This window comes from Poecilia latipinna, unplaced genomic scaffold, assembly GCF_001443285.1.
Source record: "Poecilia latipinna isolate Pla-1442-1.1 unplaced genomic scaffold, P_latipinna-1.0 Scaffold317, whole genome shotgun sequence".
Lineage (NCBI taxonomy): Eukaryota > Metazoa > Chordata > Actinopteri > Cyprinodontiformes > Poeciliidae > Poecilia > Poecilia latipinna.
Genome location: NW_015112933.1, coordinates 182621 through 201854, shown reverse-complemented (window position 1 = coordinate 201854; position 19234 = coordinate 182621). Strand labels below are relative to the sequence as shown.

The 19234-nt window shown below is 39.5% G+C and overlaps 2 protein-coding genes across 4 annotated transcripts in view; one reads left to right on the top strand and one right to left on the bottom strand.

Moving 5' to 3' along the window:
• Positions 1-3978: 3978 nt before the first annotated feature.
• cmtr2 (cap methyltransferase 2) lies at positions 3979-9321 on the bottom strand. 3 transcript variants are annotated; one of them, XM_015034933.1, is made up of 4 exons: positions 9259-9321; positions 7274-8278; positions 7019-7132; positions 3979-6392 (listed from the first exon to the last, which is right to left on the bottom strand). In XM_015034933.1, exons 2-4 carry the CDS (start codon positions 8267-8269, stop codon positions 5349-5351), a joined length of 2154 nt encoding a protein of 717 aa, XP_014890419.1. In that variant the 5' UTR covers positions 8270-8278; positions 9259-9321; the 3' UTR covers positions 3979-5348. The 3 variants fall into 3 exon arrangements, with proteins under 3 accessions (XP_014890419.1, XP_014890417.1, XP_014890418.1); XM_015034931.1 differs by having other exon boundaries at positions 7019-8278; XM_015034932.1 differs by lacking the exon at positions 9259-9321 and adding an exon at positions 9200-9241 and having other exon boundaries at positions 7019-8278.
• Positions 9322-16418: 7097 nt separating this feature from the next.
• Positions 16419-19234, top strand: part of LOC106948993 (calretinin) — a 25553-nt gene continuing 22737 nt past the window's right edge. Inside the window, exon 1 of the mRNA XM_015034930.1 lies at positions 16419-16635. Coding sequence (XP_014890416.1) covers positions 16542-16635 — 94 coding nt within the window. The 5' untranslated portion in view covers positions 16419-16541. The remainder of the gene's footprint in view (positions 16636-19234) is intronic.

The window sequence follows — 19234 nt, the reverse complement described above, 5'->3', positions numbered from 1 at the left end:
AAAATCCGTCCAGAAGAATCGGATCGTCCGTGAATGTCATATCGCTATATTGCAGACTTTGGTCAGCGTTGTCCCGTAAATGCGACATATCAGTCAACACCTCCACACAATAATTCAGCGCATGAGTGACAACTTTTTTTATGGCAGATGCAACGTCTCTGTATAGCTAGCTTTGCTAACATCATGTCCGAATAGCTTACCTTTCTTTAAGCTTCCTTTCCAAGTGACGCTAAAAGTTGGACGAAGCGCTGCTGATTTTACATGTCGCCATATCTGATGATTTATGTAGCTGAATTGACGGTTAGATAGACATCTTCTTCCGCTCAGAGAAAACCACTGCGCATGTCTTGGAGAGCCGCGAGCGAGTGAAAGGGAGAGGCGATGGGTGACAACAGACACACGGATTTAGTAAGTCACGTTAAACGTCACATTCTAAAGGGGGAGGGAGCGCGATGCGAACTTTCTAGATTTTTTTTTTCTTAGCGGGTCCACGCTGGGGCACAAACTGTAGACTCAAATTACAATTTCGTCTAAATTATTACAATTAACAACTTAATGTTTTAGTAGGCCAAAGCTTTAATAAAACTATTTATCATGCCACAACTATGGAGTTTGTTACATTGACTTAAGGCACAGATAAGTTTTCAGGTCACACAATTAGCCTGTTTAGCTTAGCTTAGCTTAACTGTACACAATGCTATAGTGCTGTTATGCTAACTCTATTCAACCCATCAATCTAAATTGAAAATTATTGAAGCATTATAGAATACAAACTATCCTCATAATGAGTATATTTAAACTGAAAACCATCCAGGAGTCTGAATGTGTCAAAAATATTGCTGCTAACTGAGAGGCCACAGAGTTGTTCTTAAATGAAATGTCATAATTTCATAAAGATCATCCTGGCGTTTTGCATTGCTGGATAAAACTGACAGACTGAAACCTCTAACAAGCTGGAATCCTAAATTATTTGCTGCATAATCAGATCAGATTTTTTCAGTTACTGAAAAATAATTTCAAGTCCTCATTAGAGAAAGGTTACTGGTTGCACAGACTTTTAAATAGTCTTGCTGCAGTGGTGATTAGTAATTAGCATTTTGTGGCTGCAGCCTTTTTAACATTAAATTGGTTCTGATAAGAGCCTTAGTGGGACACCAGAGTGAAAATTGATGGTATTCAAAAACCAAATCAATTAGTTGAATTAGGAATAGAGAGAATCTGCAGCTCCAGATGCTTCTGTGTGACTTTGTTTTCTGTACATCCAGTTGATGTATATAAGCCGTCCATGCAGCTCATCCAGCTTCCCATCCTCTATTGAACTGGTGACTTTAGATTTTTGACCTCTGAGACAGAATCGATTCAGTTCTTAGGTACAGGAGGCCAAAGTCAGCGATGTGATCATGTGCTTCATCAGCTCCAGCTGAAAATCTTTGAACTTGCTGGCTGGAGTTTGTTGCACCATTTTTTTACAGCAGTACTAAGACAAAAAACGTCTGTCACGCTGCAAATTTAGCCCATTTTTTGGACAATAGCTCAACAGGCTCAGATTGTGCAGAGGCTGTTTGTGATTTTTCAAGTCCTATGACAGATTAAAGTCTGAACTTTGACTAGGAAGTGCTAGGAGTGCTGACCTAAAGATCCTCCAAAATAAGAAATTTGTTCCAGTCATGCAAGTTTTTATATTTCATGAATGTAAACGTAAATCTGATATGAAAAAAAATCATGAAAGCAGCTGCTTTGTGCTGTGTTTAGCTCTGAAAGTGATAGTGGTGTGCACAAGTAAGATTTTCTCACCAGTCTGAAGATGAACCCTTCCCGTCCGAAGCATTTCTGCCCAGATCCTCCTGGTCAAATCACGAGCCTGAATGAATCTTGGAGTAATTTTGGTAGACATGAAACTCCCAAAGCTTTAGAAATGACTTCATAATTATTTTTCTTTCAAGGCAGCTTGAAATCTCTTATTTTTTGCAAATTATATTTGTTAGAGTGGCCAAGACTTTAGTCTATCACTTAAATAAATGTTTGGGAACGTGGCAACAGTGCATCCTCATACTCATCTCATTTGACCAACTTTTAGCTAAAACTGAAGTGTTTATAGTAGGTTCAGGTTTTAATAACATCGATCTTTGCAGCACAGTGGGATTCACATTTTTACTTTGTCTAAATTATGCTGCTAGCTGGGGTTAGGTTGAACAAAAGTTGGAAATAACTAGTTTTAGAGAAGTTTACTGTATTTGTTTCTAGATTTACAGTCATTTTAAAGGATAGCGTCACAGGCTGAGTCAAAGGAGGCAAAGTAAACTGGATACTGGAGGGAAATTAGGGCCGGGATGCCCTTTCCCAAAATGAATATATGTGGCCGACTTCTTATTTGCAGGACACATTTCATTTTTTAATGTCACATATGACCTTTATAACTCTGTTCTATTCCATCCATAGTGATTTAAACAGTATGCTACAGCAGCTCAGCTGAACACAATAAACTGAGTTAGATTGTGAGCTGATATTTTATAGTGTTTAGAAAAAAAAGTTTGACTTGTTTTCTGTTTCTGGGTTCTTCCAGGAAAGTGTTTTCTTTCTGCTTTTGCTCAAAGCTGAAAGAGATCAAGCTGATCCTGACAGTGAGGTTTCCATCTGAATGCTGCTTAAACAATTTGGAAATTAATTTAGAGCAAGCCTGAATATCAGCTCTCATGTACAATATCAACCATTTAGTCTGTATTTGATTCATATCTTTAAGAAGTGTTTGAATGCGAGTAATTCTGTTGTTTAGTTTATTTGACCTAAAAAATAAAATCTGAGTTCATGCAAAGTTCACAAGATCACCATCTGATCACTTAATCCACAGATTTAACAGTTGTCTGTATCTGCTGCAGAGCTCAATAGAAACACTCAGATCAGGGGTTGTTTGTCTTTTAACTCACATATTCAAATATGGCTGCAGACCAAGGAAATTAACCCCATCCACTGCAAAAGCTGTCAGGGGTTAGCGTAACACTCAATGGTGTCTCAGATGAAGACGGAAGGAAAAACAAAAATACTTTTATGAAAAATACAAAATGTTCACAAAATATATCTGTTTTTATTTTGTTAAAAAAAAATTGTTAACAGAAATGTTACATTTGGAGTCTGATGCGGCAACACGGTGAAAATTCGAAGTGGAAAATATGTTTTACTCCATTAGTCTTGGGACCATAAACCCTTCCCGTCCGAAGCATTTCTGCCCAGATCCTCCTGGTCCAATCACGAGCCTGAATGAATCTTGGAGTAATTTTGGTAGACATGAAACTCCCAAAGCTTTAGAAATAACTTCATAATTATTTTTCTTTTTTAGACGGGGCAGGGTATGTTGTTTTTGAGATCTTATAGCCTACTTCATGTTGTCAGAAAGGTTTTAGTGAAGTGATTTCCTGATATTACAGAACAACCAGTATTCAGTCATTGGTGTGGCATGACACTTTCAACCAAAAAATGTGATTAATCAAAACTGAGGAGGGATGAGATTCATTTACACTGGGCCGTACCGGTTTGGATAACTACTGTACCTTGATAAATGGAAACATTGAAAACTGTCGTTAACTTTTGTCTGCTTAATTGTTTTTAACACTAGTCTGCACGGACTCCAGATCCAAGACCAAACAATACCAGGAGAATTTTCAATAAGTGCATTTAAAATCATAATTTTAAATGTTGGTTTCATTAAATTTTATTTTTAATACTACTTTTAACCTGCATAACTGCACAACAGATCAAATCCTTACTAAGGTCACTGTGACATCAATGTGTACCATATCTCAACTGCAATGCAGCACAAATGGTAATTTGGATGTAAAATAGACAGTTTAGATGAACATTTATGGTCCTTTACATCCACAAGTAGAGCTTAATCAGAAAGATGTGTTGTCGTTGAAAGAAAAAGTAGAAAGAAAAATGTGAATTACTCACAATCAGTGTCGTTATATAAGATTACAATGTCATGTTTTCTAAAATTGTGCAGTTTTAATAAAAATCCAACAGATCTCCAGACCAGAAAACCTGCATTGACACCATTCATTCTCATGTTAATACAGATAATCTGCAATGCAGATTTAATATTTGCCCTATATGATGGAGCTGCATGAATGAATTGAAATTTTTTTTTGGGATCAGTAGTAAAAATATGAGTTTTTCCTTCTTTAAGGGTGATTAATAGTCAATGTTTTGAATATTCGGAGGCAAAAGAATTAAATATTCATTACAGTCCTGTATCGCAAACAAACAATATTTAATCAGCCTCAACAGTAGTTTATTTCAGTGCACATTTTTATTTTTTCTTAAGAAAATAAGTTATACAGACTCTTATAAAACAGAATAAACTAAACTCAGCGCTATAAGAACAAAGCCTTTCATGATAAATAAAACAGATTAGTGCACTTTGTCTTCCCCTAAGCATAAAAAAACTGAAATTAAAAGCATTAACAGGAATTTAGCATCAACATCCATGACAGCTAAAAGATCTTTAGCATCGTGGGAAGAAAATAAATCATAACAAAAACAACAGGCACTTCAGGGGGAAACACAGAGCCTTTGTTTGGTGCAGAGGATTTTATAACTGATTATTATTCAGCTCCCTTTAATCACAGATCAGTTCTGCTGATCATCTTCTGAGAATAATCTGCATTTTCAAGCTTTGCAGGTTTTAGTTCTCGCCTGCAGCTTCACATATGACAAGGAGTAAAAGAAATTTACATGGTTAAATTAATATGACACGTTGGACGCTCAAACATCAGGAGCACCGACCTGATCAGATAACCTCAAATCAATCACAGATGGTCATTTATCATGTTTCATCAAATTGTTTCAGCTCTTATGAATCTTAATCAAATAAAGGTGAATCTTTGTACTTAACAGTTTCACAAATTAGCTCAACGGGTGCAACATAATATCATCAGCTGCATCTTTTCTGCTTTGAAAAGAAAATTATTAGAGATTATAAATGTGTTCACCGTTTATTCAAAATGGGGAAAGATTCAACTTTAAAGATTGATAGTTTAAAAATTTGGTTGCGGAATTCAGTTTCAGCACTATGAAAGGCAAGCTGAATGTTAAAGTAATAATAACAATCACAATTATTCAGGTCAATATTGACATCATGATTGTTTGGTAGTATATCTCAAACTTGGTACGATTTTGTGTATTTGCAGTGTTCTGTACATAATTTTGATTTATATAATTAAATTCAAGAAGTAAAATGTACTTTTCCCCACTGGACTGCACCTTTAGTTTTGTTTTTCTGTTTGTTGGTGTTAGAAAAATAAAAACGGACATGTCATATTGTTCTGGAGTGATAATCCGCTGCAGCCTTGGACTCAGCAAGCTGCCTCCTGCAACAGGAGGTGCAGCTTCTGCTGGGTGATTTCAGAGTTCATGGTCCAGAGGAACTCAGTTAGTCCTCCTTTCAGCAGCTCCTCCATGGGAACAAACTGCAGTACCTGTCTGTCACCTGCGTGTGTTCGGTTGTCCCCCATGTCTCCTCCTCCTCCAATCAGCTGCTGGATGCAGCTCTGCACGTCACTGAGAACCGGGAGCATCGGAACGGCCGCTTCGGGGCAGAAGCCGATGCACGTCAGCAAGGCCCCGACTCCGCCGGACGGGGGTGGACACCTGAAGGAGATGGAGCGGAAACAGGCGTGCAGGCAGAACACGGCGGCGGCGGTGACTCGAGTCAGGGCGGAAAACACCCGCAGCAGCAGGGCATCCCCGGCGCTCAGGTTTTGGAGGGCAAGCAGGATACATCCCAGCAGCTGTTGCTGGTACAGAGGCTCGCCGTCATGCAGCAGGATGCGGCCTCTTTGAGGAAACGAAGGCTCTTCACTGAAAGTCAAAACTAAATCGTTTACTTGGCTCTCAGCAGCAGCCCACGCTGCACGGTTGTCGAACACCAGACACCGCCTCTTCTCTTTGCTCCCCTCAAGACCTTTAGCTTCAGACAAAATGGAGGCAGTGCAAGCCACACTGCAGGAGCAGCAGGGGGTCACTAGAGTCCAGTCCACCGCTGCATCCTGCAGGGCTTCATTCAGGTGGTTCAACAGCGCCAAGTCACAGAATGGAGAGTTCCTGACTGCAGGCAGCGCAGCTCCAGTTACAACATACCATGAATCTACAAAGCAGCTGGAGCGGGGTCCTTCTAACACGCAGCCCAACCCTCTGTCCTCAGTGCAGTGACTCTGTATCAGTGCAGCCTGGCAGCTCCGCCCAATTCGCTCCCTCCAGCTCAGGTTCTGCAGCTCCTTGCGCTCGTTGAAGGAGCCGGTTTGCTTCTTCTGGCCCAGAGGTCGACCCGCCGACATGCTGCAGCAGGCGGGACTCACTGTGTTCCTGGAAATCCACCGGCTCCTGGGAAGAAAGCTCACCTGCACACAGAAATACCACAATTAATATTCAGATGTGACAAGATTAACTAGTAGGATATAAACCTCTAGAGGCTGGTTAAAAGTCAGATAAATGATTATTTTTGCCTGTTTTTTAAATAGTAAATCCCTGTTTTAAATGACTGCTTGCTAAATCCAAAAGTTCTGCTGCTGGCCATGCCAAACCAACATTTACACTCACACTTTATACACACTGCAGAAAGATACTCAATGACACAACTGTACATCTTTGAAAAGCAGAAGTAGAGCCTCCTGCACAACCAACAATAATGCAGCAAGTGGTTTCTAAGTGGTAAGACAACAACAAAACGCATGTCTTTTCTAGTAGCCATTGTGCAGCGCATACAACAGTAAAACCTGCTGACCAAATGTGCTGGAGCTCAGTTTGGGTTGCTAGGTATCAGGGCTGGGCTGAAGGGTTGGACTTAGCTTAGTTTGGAAGGTGACAGAAAAGTGCCAATGGAATGTGACTTAACAACAGGAAGGTTTTTGAAACGGCGGCAGAAAATAAATGAATTAATAAATAAAAAATAAAAAAAAAAACCCACACATTTTTTTGGCAACAAGTTTAAGCGATTAGGTTGTTTTAGAGAGCCATATGGAAGTACCTGGAAGCGCTGCAAGTATTCATGCACAACACAGTCTCTGATGTGGTCAAGCCGCTGCCTCCTCTCTGTGCTCATCCCTTCAAACAGCCGCAGGTTTTCACCGATGGTCTCCACCTGCAGGGTGTGGAAGTAGGAGCACAACTCCTCATGCTGCTTCAGAAACGTCTCTGGGATGACCGTGCTGGGGAATAGCGCCTCTCTGTCAGCCAGACTTGGGCCATAATTTCGGATCAGTTTGGAGAGCAGAGGCCTCACCTCCTCCTTGCTCTCATAGTTCAAACACACGACGTAAACCTCAGAGTTCCCGGCTTTGCTGGTGGCGGGTTTGAAGACGCTGACGGAGCGGAAGCAGCAGTTCAGCAGGTAGAGCAAGCAGACGGAGGAGTGTTCATACAGCGTGAACATCTTCAGGACGAAGGAGCCACCGGGGCTCAGCAGAAGCAGCGCTGCAGCGGCCTCGCAGTAATGCAGCGACGCCACCAGCGCCTCCTGCTCGTCCGGGTTCTCCTGACAGTCGAAGCTTCCGTCGGCCGTCACCACGTCAACCCGCCGCATGTTGGACACAAACACTTGCAGATCCAGCAGGTGCTTCTGGAGCATGATGTTCCCCGTGTTGTCGGAGCCGAAGAACCACCACGGCAGCGTGTTTGCGATCAGCCGGTCGTCTGCAATGGTTGTGCTCCCACCGTTGGCTTCATGGTACGGGTTGAGGGTGTTGGCAACCCAGCCCCAGTCACAATAGCGGGTGGACTCGTTCGTTTTCATGTAGTGGTTGAGAGCGGTGATGAATGCTCCCGGAGCTTCACAGAGATGGACAGAGTTCAGCTCCCCGTTCTGAAGCGCCTCCTTTGGCAGAAGGTCAAAGGTCCCCAGGATCTCGTAGAACTTGCACCAGGCCTGAGTGCAGATCTCCGCGTTGGCAGCCGAGCGAACGGCGGCGATCACCTTCCCGGCTCGGTTGGTGGAGTTGGTGTGTTGGTGCCACACTTGTATGTTCTTGTCACTGAGCTGGTTCTTCACGGCATTCAGAGACGCCTTCAGCTCCTGTAGGTGTCGGTGGTCCTCTGCCGGGTGTTTGAGAGCAACGCTAGGGTCGGGGATGCGCCATTCCTCACCCACCGGCTTCAGAAAGGTTTTAACTTTGTTAAAGAGATCCTGGATCTCTGCCTGCGTTTCAGGATCAGACGGCACCAAGCTGCTGAAGAGCTGCTGCTGTCGGACCTTTCTTCTTGTGCCATAGCTTGAGCTCATCCTCCACACCTGTAGAGCCAAAACAATGTTATTACTATTAGGATTAAAATCCACATCTTAAACTTCAAATATATATACACAAGTCTGGAAAAAAAAATAAGAGACCACTGCAAAGTGATACATTTCTCAGAGTTTACTTTTTATAGGTATATGTTTGAATAAAATGAACATTGTTGTTCTTTTATTCTATGAGCTGCTGACAACATGTCTCCAAAAATCCAAGCAAAAATTTTGAATTTATTTGCAGAAAATGAGAAATGGTCAAAATAAGAAAAAGGTTGCAGCGCTTTCAGACCTCAAATAATGCAAAGTAAATAGTTTATATTAATGTAGAAACAACAAAACTAATTAAGTCAATTGCGATTACCAAAACTACTTATTTGCTCAAAATTACACACGCTTCTTTTTCTTCTCGAATCATTTTCGACATTTGCAAGACACTAAGGGCATTTCTCTGAACAATTAGTACAAACAGTAAAACAGCATGAATTACCTGCTAAAGTTTCTTTCTCAAAATCCTCAATTCATCTCCGGAAATTAAATATTTGTCGATAAACACGACAGTGGCTCAGAATGAGAAGTACTTGTTTCATTGTACTTCTCATTCTGTTTGTCAAATTTATTCGTCATGTTGTCAGTATAATTGTACATAACTTACATGGAAGTACAAAGGCATTTGTAATTTGTTCACAGAAATTAGAAAATTGCTTTAATTTTGTGCACAAAAATTAAACAAGTCGTTTTGAGATTTTCAATTATGTTCTGAAAAATGTACATAAGCGACTGAGGAAAACCGTACGAGCTGCGAGGATAATGAAACATGTCATAATTATATTGTGTGACATCCAAGCGTGTCACAGACGGACTTTTCAAAACCCAAAAAGATTTGTATTTGTCTAAAACTTTATTCCTTCAGAGAAGCGTTTGTACCTGTCTGCGGTGTGTCAATTTCAGCTTAAAGAACCTGAAATCAGAGAACACACACTCACCCAGTTGATGTGCAGTAAGGAAGCGGAACACACCACCCACGTGACTTAAAACTCACAGTGCGCATGCGTGAAAACAAGTGGTCGTAGTTTCCTTAAAGGAGCAGCTCCGAGATTTGACCGGTTCAAAATTATGCATACCCCTGTAGCGTTTGAAAAAACAAAAACAAAAAACAAAAACAATTAAGATAATAAAACATTATAAAAGTTGTGAATAAAATGGTGTTCTTTGCACTTTTTGATAAAAAAATGGTGTTAAAAATTATTTATCCTCATCGGCATTGCATCAATCAGATAGCTAGCTAGCCAGCTAGCTAAATAGCTAGATTTCATGTCGAATTTCATACATTTTGCTTCATATAAAATAAAATGTAATGGTGACTCTTAGTTGTGAAGCCACAAGTTTAATATCAGACTACATTTTGTGTAAATCCTGTTGTCTGAGAACTGAAAAGCTGCATCCAGCCTGTCTATATTTTGCCACACCTGTCTATTTTACAGAGCATTCAAAGATAGTATTGTCACTTCACTGCAAGTGTTTCATGGTAGCTGGTCTGCTGATGACACTGTCATGTTGAAGCAGATGCTTTCCCAGATGCTGCGTAACTTTTAAACTAACAAACAGGGATTAAGGAGTCGGCCCTTTTGCTGTTAGACTCTTCAGACTGATTAAAAATACCTAAAGGATCTATGGTCTAATACTATTATATACTATGAATTCATTTATTTAAAATAAAATAAAATTTGATGGTGAAATGTACAACAGACAGCTCTTTATCCAGGGATGAATGCTAAGGATGACAGCTATATTTTAACTTTGACTAGATAAGGGAGCAGAGTTTGAATAAACAACAATCACGAACAGCTGCTCTCTGTCACAATGATGCTAAGGAGTTGCTCTCTCTCTCCTGCTACAGCTGCTGTCTGACAGCAAACTCTCTCCAAACCTTTCTCAGTCGAAACATGCATCTTCTGAAAACTGACAGGAAAAAGATCAACCTTCGAATTGGAAAAGGATTTAACTGCCAGATAACATCTGGAGTTGTGGATGTAAATAAGAATTTACAACGTAAACAAACAAACACACAAACTATTTGCATTAACATTCACAGCTTCTGCATTTATTGTATTGTTTTTTTTTCTGCAGGCCAACAAGCAAAACAAGAAAAAAGACAGACTCTAAAGAACCCGGCAAAGCTATGACGGCTTAATCTTAGTCTGTCTGTGAAATATATAGCAGTAGTAAATGTTATAAAGAAAATAAACAATAACACATTTTGTAAGGGAGAAGATTCCGGAAAAGGAAGAATATCCAAATTCTCAGTTTTGTAAATGTGTAAACTCTTCAATTAATACTTGATTGAATCTGTGTTTGGTTCTTAATACATGATAAATAACACTACTAATAATAATACTCGATAAATAACCTGGGCAAAAAATGTGAAGTAAAGGTCATGGGTTACAGTAGACCCATCTATGCCAGCGTTGCGCCTCCATGAGTTTTCATACGGAGGCCTGTCAACTCTCTGTGATTCATTACATTGACGTGGCCCCTTGGGTTGAACTTTCTCCCTCCATGCGTGTGATCCACGTTTGTCTGCACAGATTCATATTTCTTCTCCCTGAATCATTGATGATGAAGGGTGGTGGGTGCAGAATGGGCTGTGACATAAACCCTTAACACTGCCTTAGCTTGCGCTTATGTTGAAGAAAAGGAAACCCACCCACCCTTAGCCACAGTTTACTTTTTCTGCAATCCAGAACAACAAAACAGAAACCTTATGTTATCAGCTGGTAAAAACTATTAGTGTCATTCCTGGATTTTATATTTGAAAATTAATTTGTTGTTGAGGAAATATGTTGCGATTGTCGATCAAATAAGACAAACTCTGTGCCATGTAGGCTTAGAGATGTCAAGCTAGGAACTTACAATAAAGTTTGTCAGTTTAAACATTAAATATTTAATCTTTGTAGTGTATTGATTGGATATAGGTTCAAAAGGATTTGTAAATGATCACATTTAGGTTTCAAATTGCATGAACAAATTCTGATCTGATAATGAATTTTATTAAACATCACAATGAATTCTGCTCTAAAACGTTTAATGTGAACAGAACATTATCCTCAAGTTTTGCAAACTTAATACTTTTGAAGGCATCTGGTAGTTTTTCTCTATGTGTGATCTTAAAACAATTGTTGCTGAAGGTTTTAATTCGGTAATATTCTGTAATTTGATTTCATATTGAGCAGATTGTTGCACAGAATCGTTCTTAATAATTGCTTTCTGTCATTCTCTCAGCGCCATCGCCTTCAGATGATGAATTCTTCTTCTTCTATGTTGGATTCCTGTAAGTTCTTGTTTTGCTGTATAAGCATACAGCCTCCCCCTGCTCCAGCATTCAATTCTTCCTCACGAGGATTTATTTTTCTTTCTCAGGTGACTCTATTCCTCATGGTGGGATTGTTTTTGCAGAGGTGAGTTCAGCAAGTCCGCGGTCTTAATTGCTCCCCATGGACTGGGGGAGATCATGTTGTCCCGTTTGCCTCCAGGCAGATGCTTTTCTCCTCCTGAATGCTCAACAAAAAAAGGAGCAAATCCCAATTTTATGATGGGAAACAGGCTATTAGAGTTGTGTGTATGTTCAAGGCGCTTTATGTAATTTTAGCTCCTGTGTCCCACTGTTTGATGGTGGTGAGCCGTGTATTTGTTGTCTGCACACACGGCTTGCAGGGAATGATGATGCAGTTTATTGTCACTGCAAGGTGTTTATCTCCTGTCGCGTCGTGCCGAAGAAAATCCCAGCAAAATCTGCCAAACAGTCCACAAGCTGGATTCTGCCTTATCTGTTTTCAGCACAGAATTGTCATTGTTTGGCTGCTGCTGCAGTTTTTATCTCTGGTGATTAAGATGCAGTCACTCAGGCTGGAGCCGATGAAAACAGATGATTATTGCAATGAGGCGCAGTGTCACTCTAATTTACAAAAAGTGTACACTCCCACTCCGACTGCTGCTCAGCCACATTAACACAAGAGCAAAAATGTGGCAGAGGTCCTGGTTTAATGCACAAGCACACTTCCACCCAGATAATCCCACTGTGACATTCATTCTTAGCAACAGTAAGTTTTTATTGTTCTCTGGAGCGCGTAATTATGCAGTTTTAGAGGCAGCGGCTTTGCATCAAGTGAAGAGGAGTTTGGAATAAAGAATTGTTCCCGTAGTATATTTCTACTGATAATCCAGATTGGCAGCATGATAAAACAAAAAAAGCTTGTTGGAGGTTTGCTTAAAGGATGTTCTTCGAATATGATCGATACTAGCGTGCTAAGATCAATAATTTAGTTTCAGAGAGCAGTGCTCCTTCTTCCACATGTTTGCTTTGGTTGGGTTGCAGAAAACTGCAAACAAATGGTTTGAAATAAAGCTTTCACCATCTGAAAGTATTTCTTTCCCTCTCTGAGACTGAACTGTTTGGATCTCATCTCCCAGTTTCCTGTCATTTACTGAACCGAGCTTCATCAATGACGACTTTAAGCAGTTTGTCTTGTCATTTATTCTTCTCCACTGCTCACAACTCTGTTCTTTTTAATCCCTGTTGGGTATAATTAAAGAGCCAGAAAGCTTTGCATAGTTCTGTTTGATCAGAGAGAAGAATTAGCCACAGATTTTTTATCCTGCTGGAGGTTAAATAGTAAACACAAACCTCAGTGAGGGGCTCATCAGGTACTAAACTAAGCGCTAAAAATGTTGCTTTGTGTCTTTGCTTTTCGCTAGCTGCGGTTGCTCATATTTATTCAGCAGCTGAGGTTTTTTGGAATGCCAGAGGCCAGATTTCGTCAAGAAAAAGCCGCTGTACAGCTGTGTTCAATGCGTCCATGTTATTTAGAGAACATACATGTTGAATAAAATATGTTACTTCCCACACATTTTCTTACACACCAGTGTCTTGTTATATGAACTTCACAAAGATGCATGAAACTTCCCCGTCTTGGATTTCTCTTACAGTAGACTGAGTTTAGTTAGGATTATGTGAATAATAATAACTCTAGTTCTGTGTGTTTTTGTTATTTGAACATAAATAAGATGTAAAAATGCTCATAAAAACATGCACTGCTTCCAAGTTGATGATTTGAACCCTGATGATCAGCTGCCATCTTAGTTACTGACTATTGGCAGGAATCTAATCTGGTCCAAATGTAATAAATCAGTTGGTCAGATTAATCAAATTAATCTGCAGAAACTAAATTCAGAGCATTTCAGCACAGATTTTCCTGTCCAGTTGCTCCAGATTTTTATGCACATAATCAAGTCTGGAATGATGTAAACTGCTGTTCATCAGTTCATTCTGAAAGAGTGAATGGGTTTGAAATGATCCTGCATAAAAGCTCTGAGCTGGATGTACACAGATATATATCAGACAATGCAAGAAATGCTTATAATTATTAAAATGCATTACCTGCTCTCACTAACATAAACCACTTTTTATCTGTATTGCTAAGTATGCATAGGATGTTATTTAATTACTTTGAGCATTAATCTGTTATTTTTATGTGCAAACCCAACAGGATTTGCACACCTGACCCCTGAATTATTCTACACAGAAACCAAAAATGCTGCGTTATTGCTACATTAGCAGAATTACATCTCAGTCAAGCTAAAAGCTTCTTAAACTCCTGGGCGTCTGCAACATTTCATCACCTGATTTCCACTCTGCTGGTTGAGTATGAGCATTATGCCACTTTAACTAATCTAAATTTCATGAAGTTGTTAACACACCATTAGCTGGATTGCACCATTATCTATAATCTACATGAAAAGCGCGTCTGACATGCAAAGCTAACACAACAGACCGAATTGAAATTCATAATATGGAAATATGGTTGTGACTGGCTTGATATTTGAACTGGTCTGTTTTTTTTTTTTTATTACTTCTTAAGAGGTTAAATATTCATGCTCACATTCAGGTTGTTCAGTTGTTCATCTGACAGGTTCAATAAGAGGTTTGACTTTCTCTTCTTGTCATCAGCAGCTCAGAAATCATCCATCCATCCTGAGAACCTGAGCGAAAGTCGGAGCAAAAGCTTCACTTTGTCAAACCACAATCTACTCTACAAGAAAGTCCTGAAAGATATTATTATATATTATAAATATAATAAGATAAATTCTTATTTAGTGTTACATACTTTGCAAAATTGCTTACAAAGCAGGTAAGTTATCTTTAGCACAGCAGTAAGGATGGCTATCAGGGGAATACTTATTCACACATTACTTTTTATGACTTTTCTCCTTCAATTCGAAACAGCATGCTTATCCAAAGCTGTCCTAACCCGCTTTTGATATTTAATCACATTTTATCTTTGTCTGACTTCAAAATGTGTTTAAATTGGCAGTATGTGACTTTTATAATATATATATATTTTTTTTTACATATTTGTTGAAACTGTCACTATGTCATGATAGGGTATGAGACAGATCATCAGTGAAAAAGTCTAGCTCTTCTGCCTTCATCCAGTACTCCCAGTGCTAACTAGAAACAAGTAATCAGAGCCAGGAGGAGGGTCTTAGCGCTGTCAATCACCACTCTGTGTGGCGCTGTACATCCCACCCTCCCACTTTGCTCTCTGGTACGCTGAAGCTAGCCTGTTGTGAATACCCAGGCTACTTAGTCTGTACATGGACAGTTTTTCTGGAATGGTAAGTTGTTTCTGAGCCATTAGCGCATTTAGCAGCGAGTACATAAGACTGATTGACAGCACTAAGACCCTCCTCCTGGCTCTGATTGTTTTTGGTTAGGAGTAGTGCAGGTATTAGTAGCAGCGCACGGAAGAGTTTCATCTTTTCACAGATCTTCTGTTTCACAACAATCTGTCATAACAAATATGTAAAAAACATATACTTTTATTAAAGCTACATGCTGCACCTTTAATTATCTGAAACTATTACGTGTGACAAAACTCCCCCAAAACATAAGAAATCTGTAGGCAGGAAGTGAATCAGGCTGCATTGCTGTACTGTTTGTGTTTTACGTGGCCAATTGCTGTCTTGAACTCTTTCCTCCAGTTTTTTCCACACCTCTCTGATCAGCAATGCAAAGCTCTGCAGACATGCATCATCTCCTCCGTCTTATTGCCTCCTCCCTCCTTCGCAGCATCCATCTTCGCCTGGTCCGCTCCGAACAACAGAGAGGGAAGCAGCTCTGGAAACTGGAAAGATTAGACAAGGAAAAAATCCTCCAGAAAAAACGACCAGAAAAGATTTGCTGATTTTGAGGCCATTCAGAAGCTCTTGGCTTTTGGCTGTAGTTTGAGGCTGAGATAAGACTGAGAGCGGAGAGAGGAAGAAGATAAAAGCACAATGAAAGAATGGAGGGAGGGTTATTTATCTCAGATGTACTCCAACTCAGCGGGAGTGATTTATGACGATTTGCAGCACCAACAGGAGCATGCCATGCACATCAATAAACTTTCTATTCAAAACTTTTCCTCCTACAGATGTTCCCTAAAATAAGAGATGTGCAATTTATATATTTCATTCATTTAGAGTTTAAAATTAGCATGTAAAATATATATATATATATATATATATATATATATATATATATATATATATATATATATATATATATATATATATATATATATATATAACAAACAAACAAAAAACAGAAATTTTGAGATTAAGCTCAGGAATTTTCTAGAAATAACGAGGAAGTTTCTGATTTCAAAAAGTAGAAAATTAGTTAGAAAACAAAGTCAGACATTTTAACTTAATCTTTCGCAAAGACTTGTAAATTGCTGAGTCAAAAATTTATTGAAAGTTTTTTTCCTCGCAAATATACTCTTTTTGTTTTCTCTTTACAATAGCCTTAATGTCGTAGTTAAGTATTTCAAACATAACTTGCAGGAATATTCCAGAGTCATAAAATTTCATTAATTTTAAGTTTCAGATTCATCCCAGTGCAGAGAGACGAGGGATGTCAGTGTTGATCCTTTTAGACCCTCTGCATTAAAATGCTTAATCTAATTTTCTTTTAAAAGGAGCACCATGATAGGTTGAAATAAAAAAAATAAAAAACGCAATAGGAGCGCATTTTGCCGCCTCCTGTCCTCTTCCTCGCCGTCTTGGCTGCTGCGCCCCCGTGTGGCGGGCAGGAGAAGCGCGCTCTGCCAGCGGGTGGTTAAAAAGCTCGGGCTGAGGAGGAGCAGCTCACAGATCTGAGGAGCTCTGCACCGGGAAAAGTTTACCTCTAAGTACCACAGACCACCCAAAGGAGGGAGAACCCGCAGAGATGGCAACTCAGGCGGAGCAGCTGCCCCACCTGCACCTGGCCGAGCTCACCGCGGCGCAGTTCATCGACATCTGGAAACATTTTGACACAGACGGTCAGTGTAGGCAGCTGCCAATCAATTACAGCAATTAGGATGTATTTGATTCGTATTGTTTTATATAGTGAATTGTTTTTTAAATTACAATCTTTAACGGCATTATTACTAATAGATAAAAAAAACAGAATGAGATGCAGTATTAATCTAAGTAAGTTTGAAGTTGATGCATAAATATGAATCTATTGCAAATCATGCAACGTATTTTTATGAGGTTCTAGTTGGGTAATCACTTTGTTACTGCATTTATCTAAAAGTTTAAAAGATAATAAAGTAAATGTACTAAAAAACCAAGGTGCAAGAAAAACGGAAAGTGGAATAAAGATGATGGAGGGGCGAGCTGAAGGGTTGGATAAATGCTGAAAGAGGAAAAGAAAAAGGAGGGAGAAAAAAGGATGCAGGAGGAGGAGAGAAAGAGAAATAGATGCAGAGAAGTTGGGAGGACGTAAGAGTGAAACAGTTTTTTTTTTTATCTTAGCGGTTGAAGCTTTTTGAACCTGGGAGCTTACTGGCTATGAACTGGTGTATGTTAACTGGGTTGTACTTTTAACAATAATAATAATAACAATAGTACTTATGAAAACAGGGAAAGCCACTAGCTTTTAATTTACAGTAGAAGATCACTATTTATGAGTGAACAGTACAAAGATGCAGTTTTGGTTTTTGCTGTATTAAATTCACAAACACAAGAACACAATTTATTCAAGCCTTTATGAACAGAGGAAAATAAATATATGCATAATCTTTTTATGCATGCATTCTTAGAGGAGGAGTCTATATATTTATTGATAATGCAGCTTTATTTTTTTATTTTTTTATTTAAATGCTTTAGGTTTTGTCTTGGTGCCTGGTTTTGATTTTCTGCCTTCACTCCTGGCTCTACCCATCAGTAATACCAAGGTGACATATTAAATAGTTAAAGTCATAAATCTGAAGATGTATTTTTTAAAAGAATGCGCACTAGATTTCTCTACGCCTGAAAAAGCATATTCTAACATATCAAATCAACTGATTTATGTTGAAAACATCGACTTACGACCTATCAGGTTTATTTTATGAAGTCCAAGTGAGGATTAAGATTTTCTTTTTTTTTACAGATGTAATTTACAACATACAAATCAACATCCTGTTGTTTTGTCTTAGTTTTGTGTTGGACACTATGACTGGATGACCCATTGAAATGGTTCTGGAAGCATCCCTGATTATGACAATAAAGCACACAGCAGTCAAACCATCAAATCAGTGGACTTGATTCAGAAATTCAACCAAAAATCTAAATGCAAAATGAGAAATTCTCATACAAAGTGATGTGTTTGTTGTTTTGTGGATGTCCTTCTTTCCTGACTACATGCAGCTTTTTTATTCACCTGAGTGGCTGCAGAGCTACACCATTGTTTCTCTCTGCCTCTGTAAGTCATTCCAGCTTAAATGATTTCTACGTAGCAACTTCAGTAAGGATTATTCTGGATGCCATTGAGAAGATCCCGTGACCTTTACTGTTAAACCCTTTTCAAACTGGTCCATATAAGCTCAACAGATTTTCTCATCAAATGACATAGCCTGATGGCACTGAAGTACATATTCCACATTGCTAAGCACTGCTTACGTTCTGGTTTATCCCAGTATTCAGACTGGTTTGTCTTGACTGTTGTGCATATTTTAAGAAAAGAACTGACAACAGTCAGGATTACTGCACCTTTTTCATGTTTATATCAGTTCATGTAAAAGCAGAAATATTTATTTTTAATTGGCTAGATACTATAATAAAGGTCAGGTTTAATGTATGTATGGACGGATGTATGTATGGATGGATGGATGGATGGATGGATGGATGGATGGATGGATGGATTGATTTATGGTTGGAAGGTTTTATGAATGGATAGGCAAAATGATGGGTTTGGATCTGTGTTTGCTCCACTGGTTAACCACGGTGTCTCTAACCATGGTGTCTCTGACCATGGTGTCTCTAACCATGGTGTCTCTGACCATGGTGTCTCTGATCATGGTGTCTCTGACCATGGTGTCTCTGACCATGGTGTCTCTAACCATGGTGTCTCTGACCATGGTGTCTCTAAACCATGGTGTCTCTGACCACGGTGCCTCTGACCACGGTGTCTCTACCCATGGTGTCTCTGACTATGACGTTCCTGATCATGGTGTCTCTGATCATGGTGTCTCTGACCATGGTATCTGTAACCATGGTGTCTCTGACCATGGTATCTGTAACCATGGTGTCTCTAACCATGGTGTCTCTAACCATGGTGTCTCTGACTATGGCATTCCTGACCATGGTGACTCTGAAAGTGGTATCTGTAACCATGGTATCTGTAACCATGGTGTCTCTGTCCATGGTGTCTCTGACTACGGTATCTGTAACCATGGTGTCTCTGACCATGGTGTCTCTAACCATGGTGTCTCTGACTATGGTGTCTCTGACTACGGTGTCTCTAAACATGGGGTCTCTAACCATGGTGTCTCTGACCATGGGGTCTCTAACCATGGGGTCTCTGACCATGGTATCTGTAACCACGGTGTCTCTAACCATGGTGTCTCTAACCATGGTGTCTCTGACTATGGCATTCCTGACCATGGTGACTCT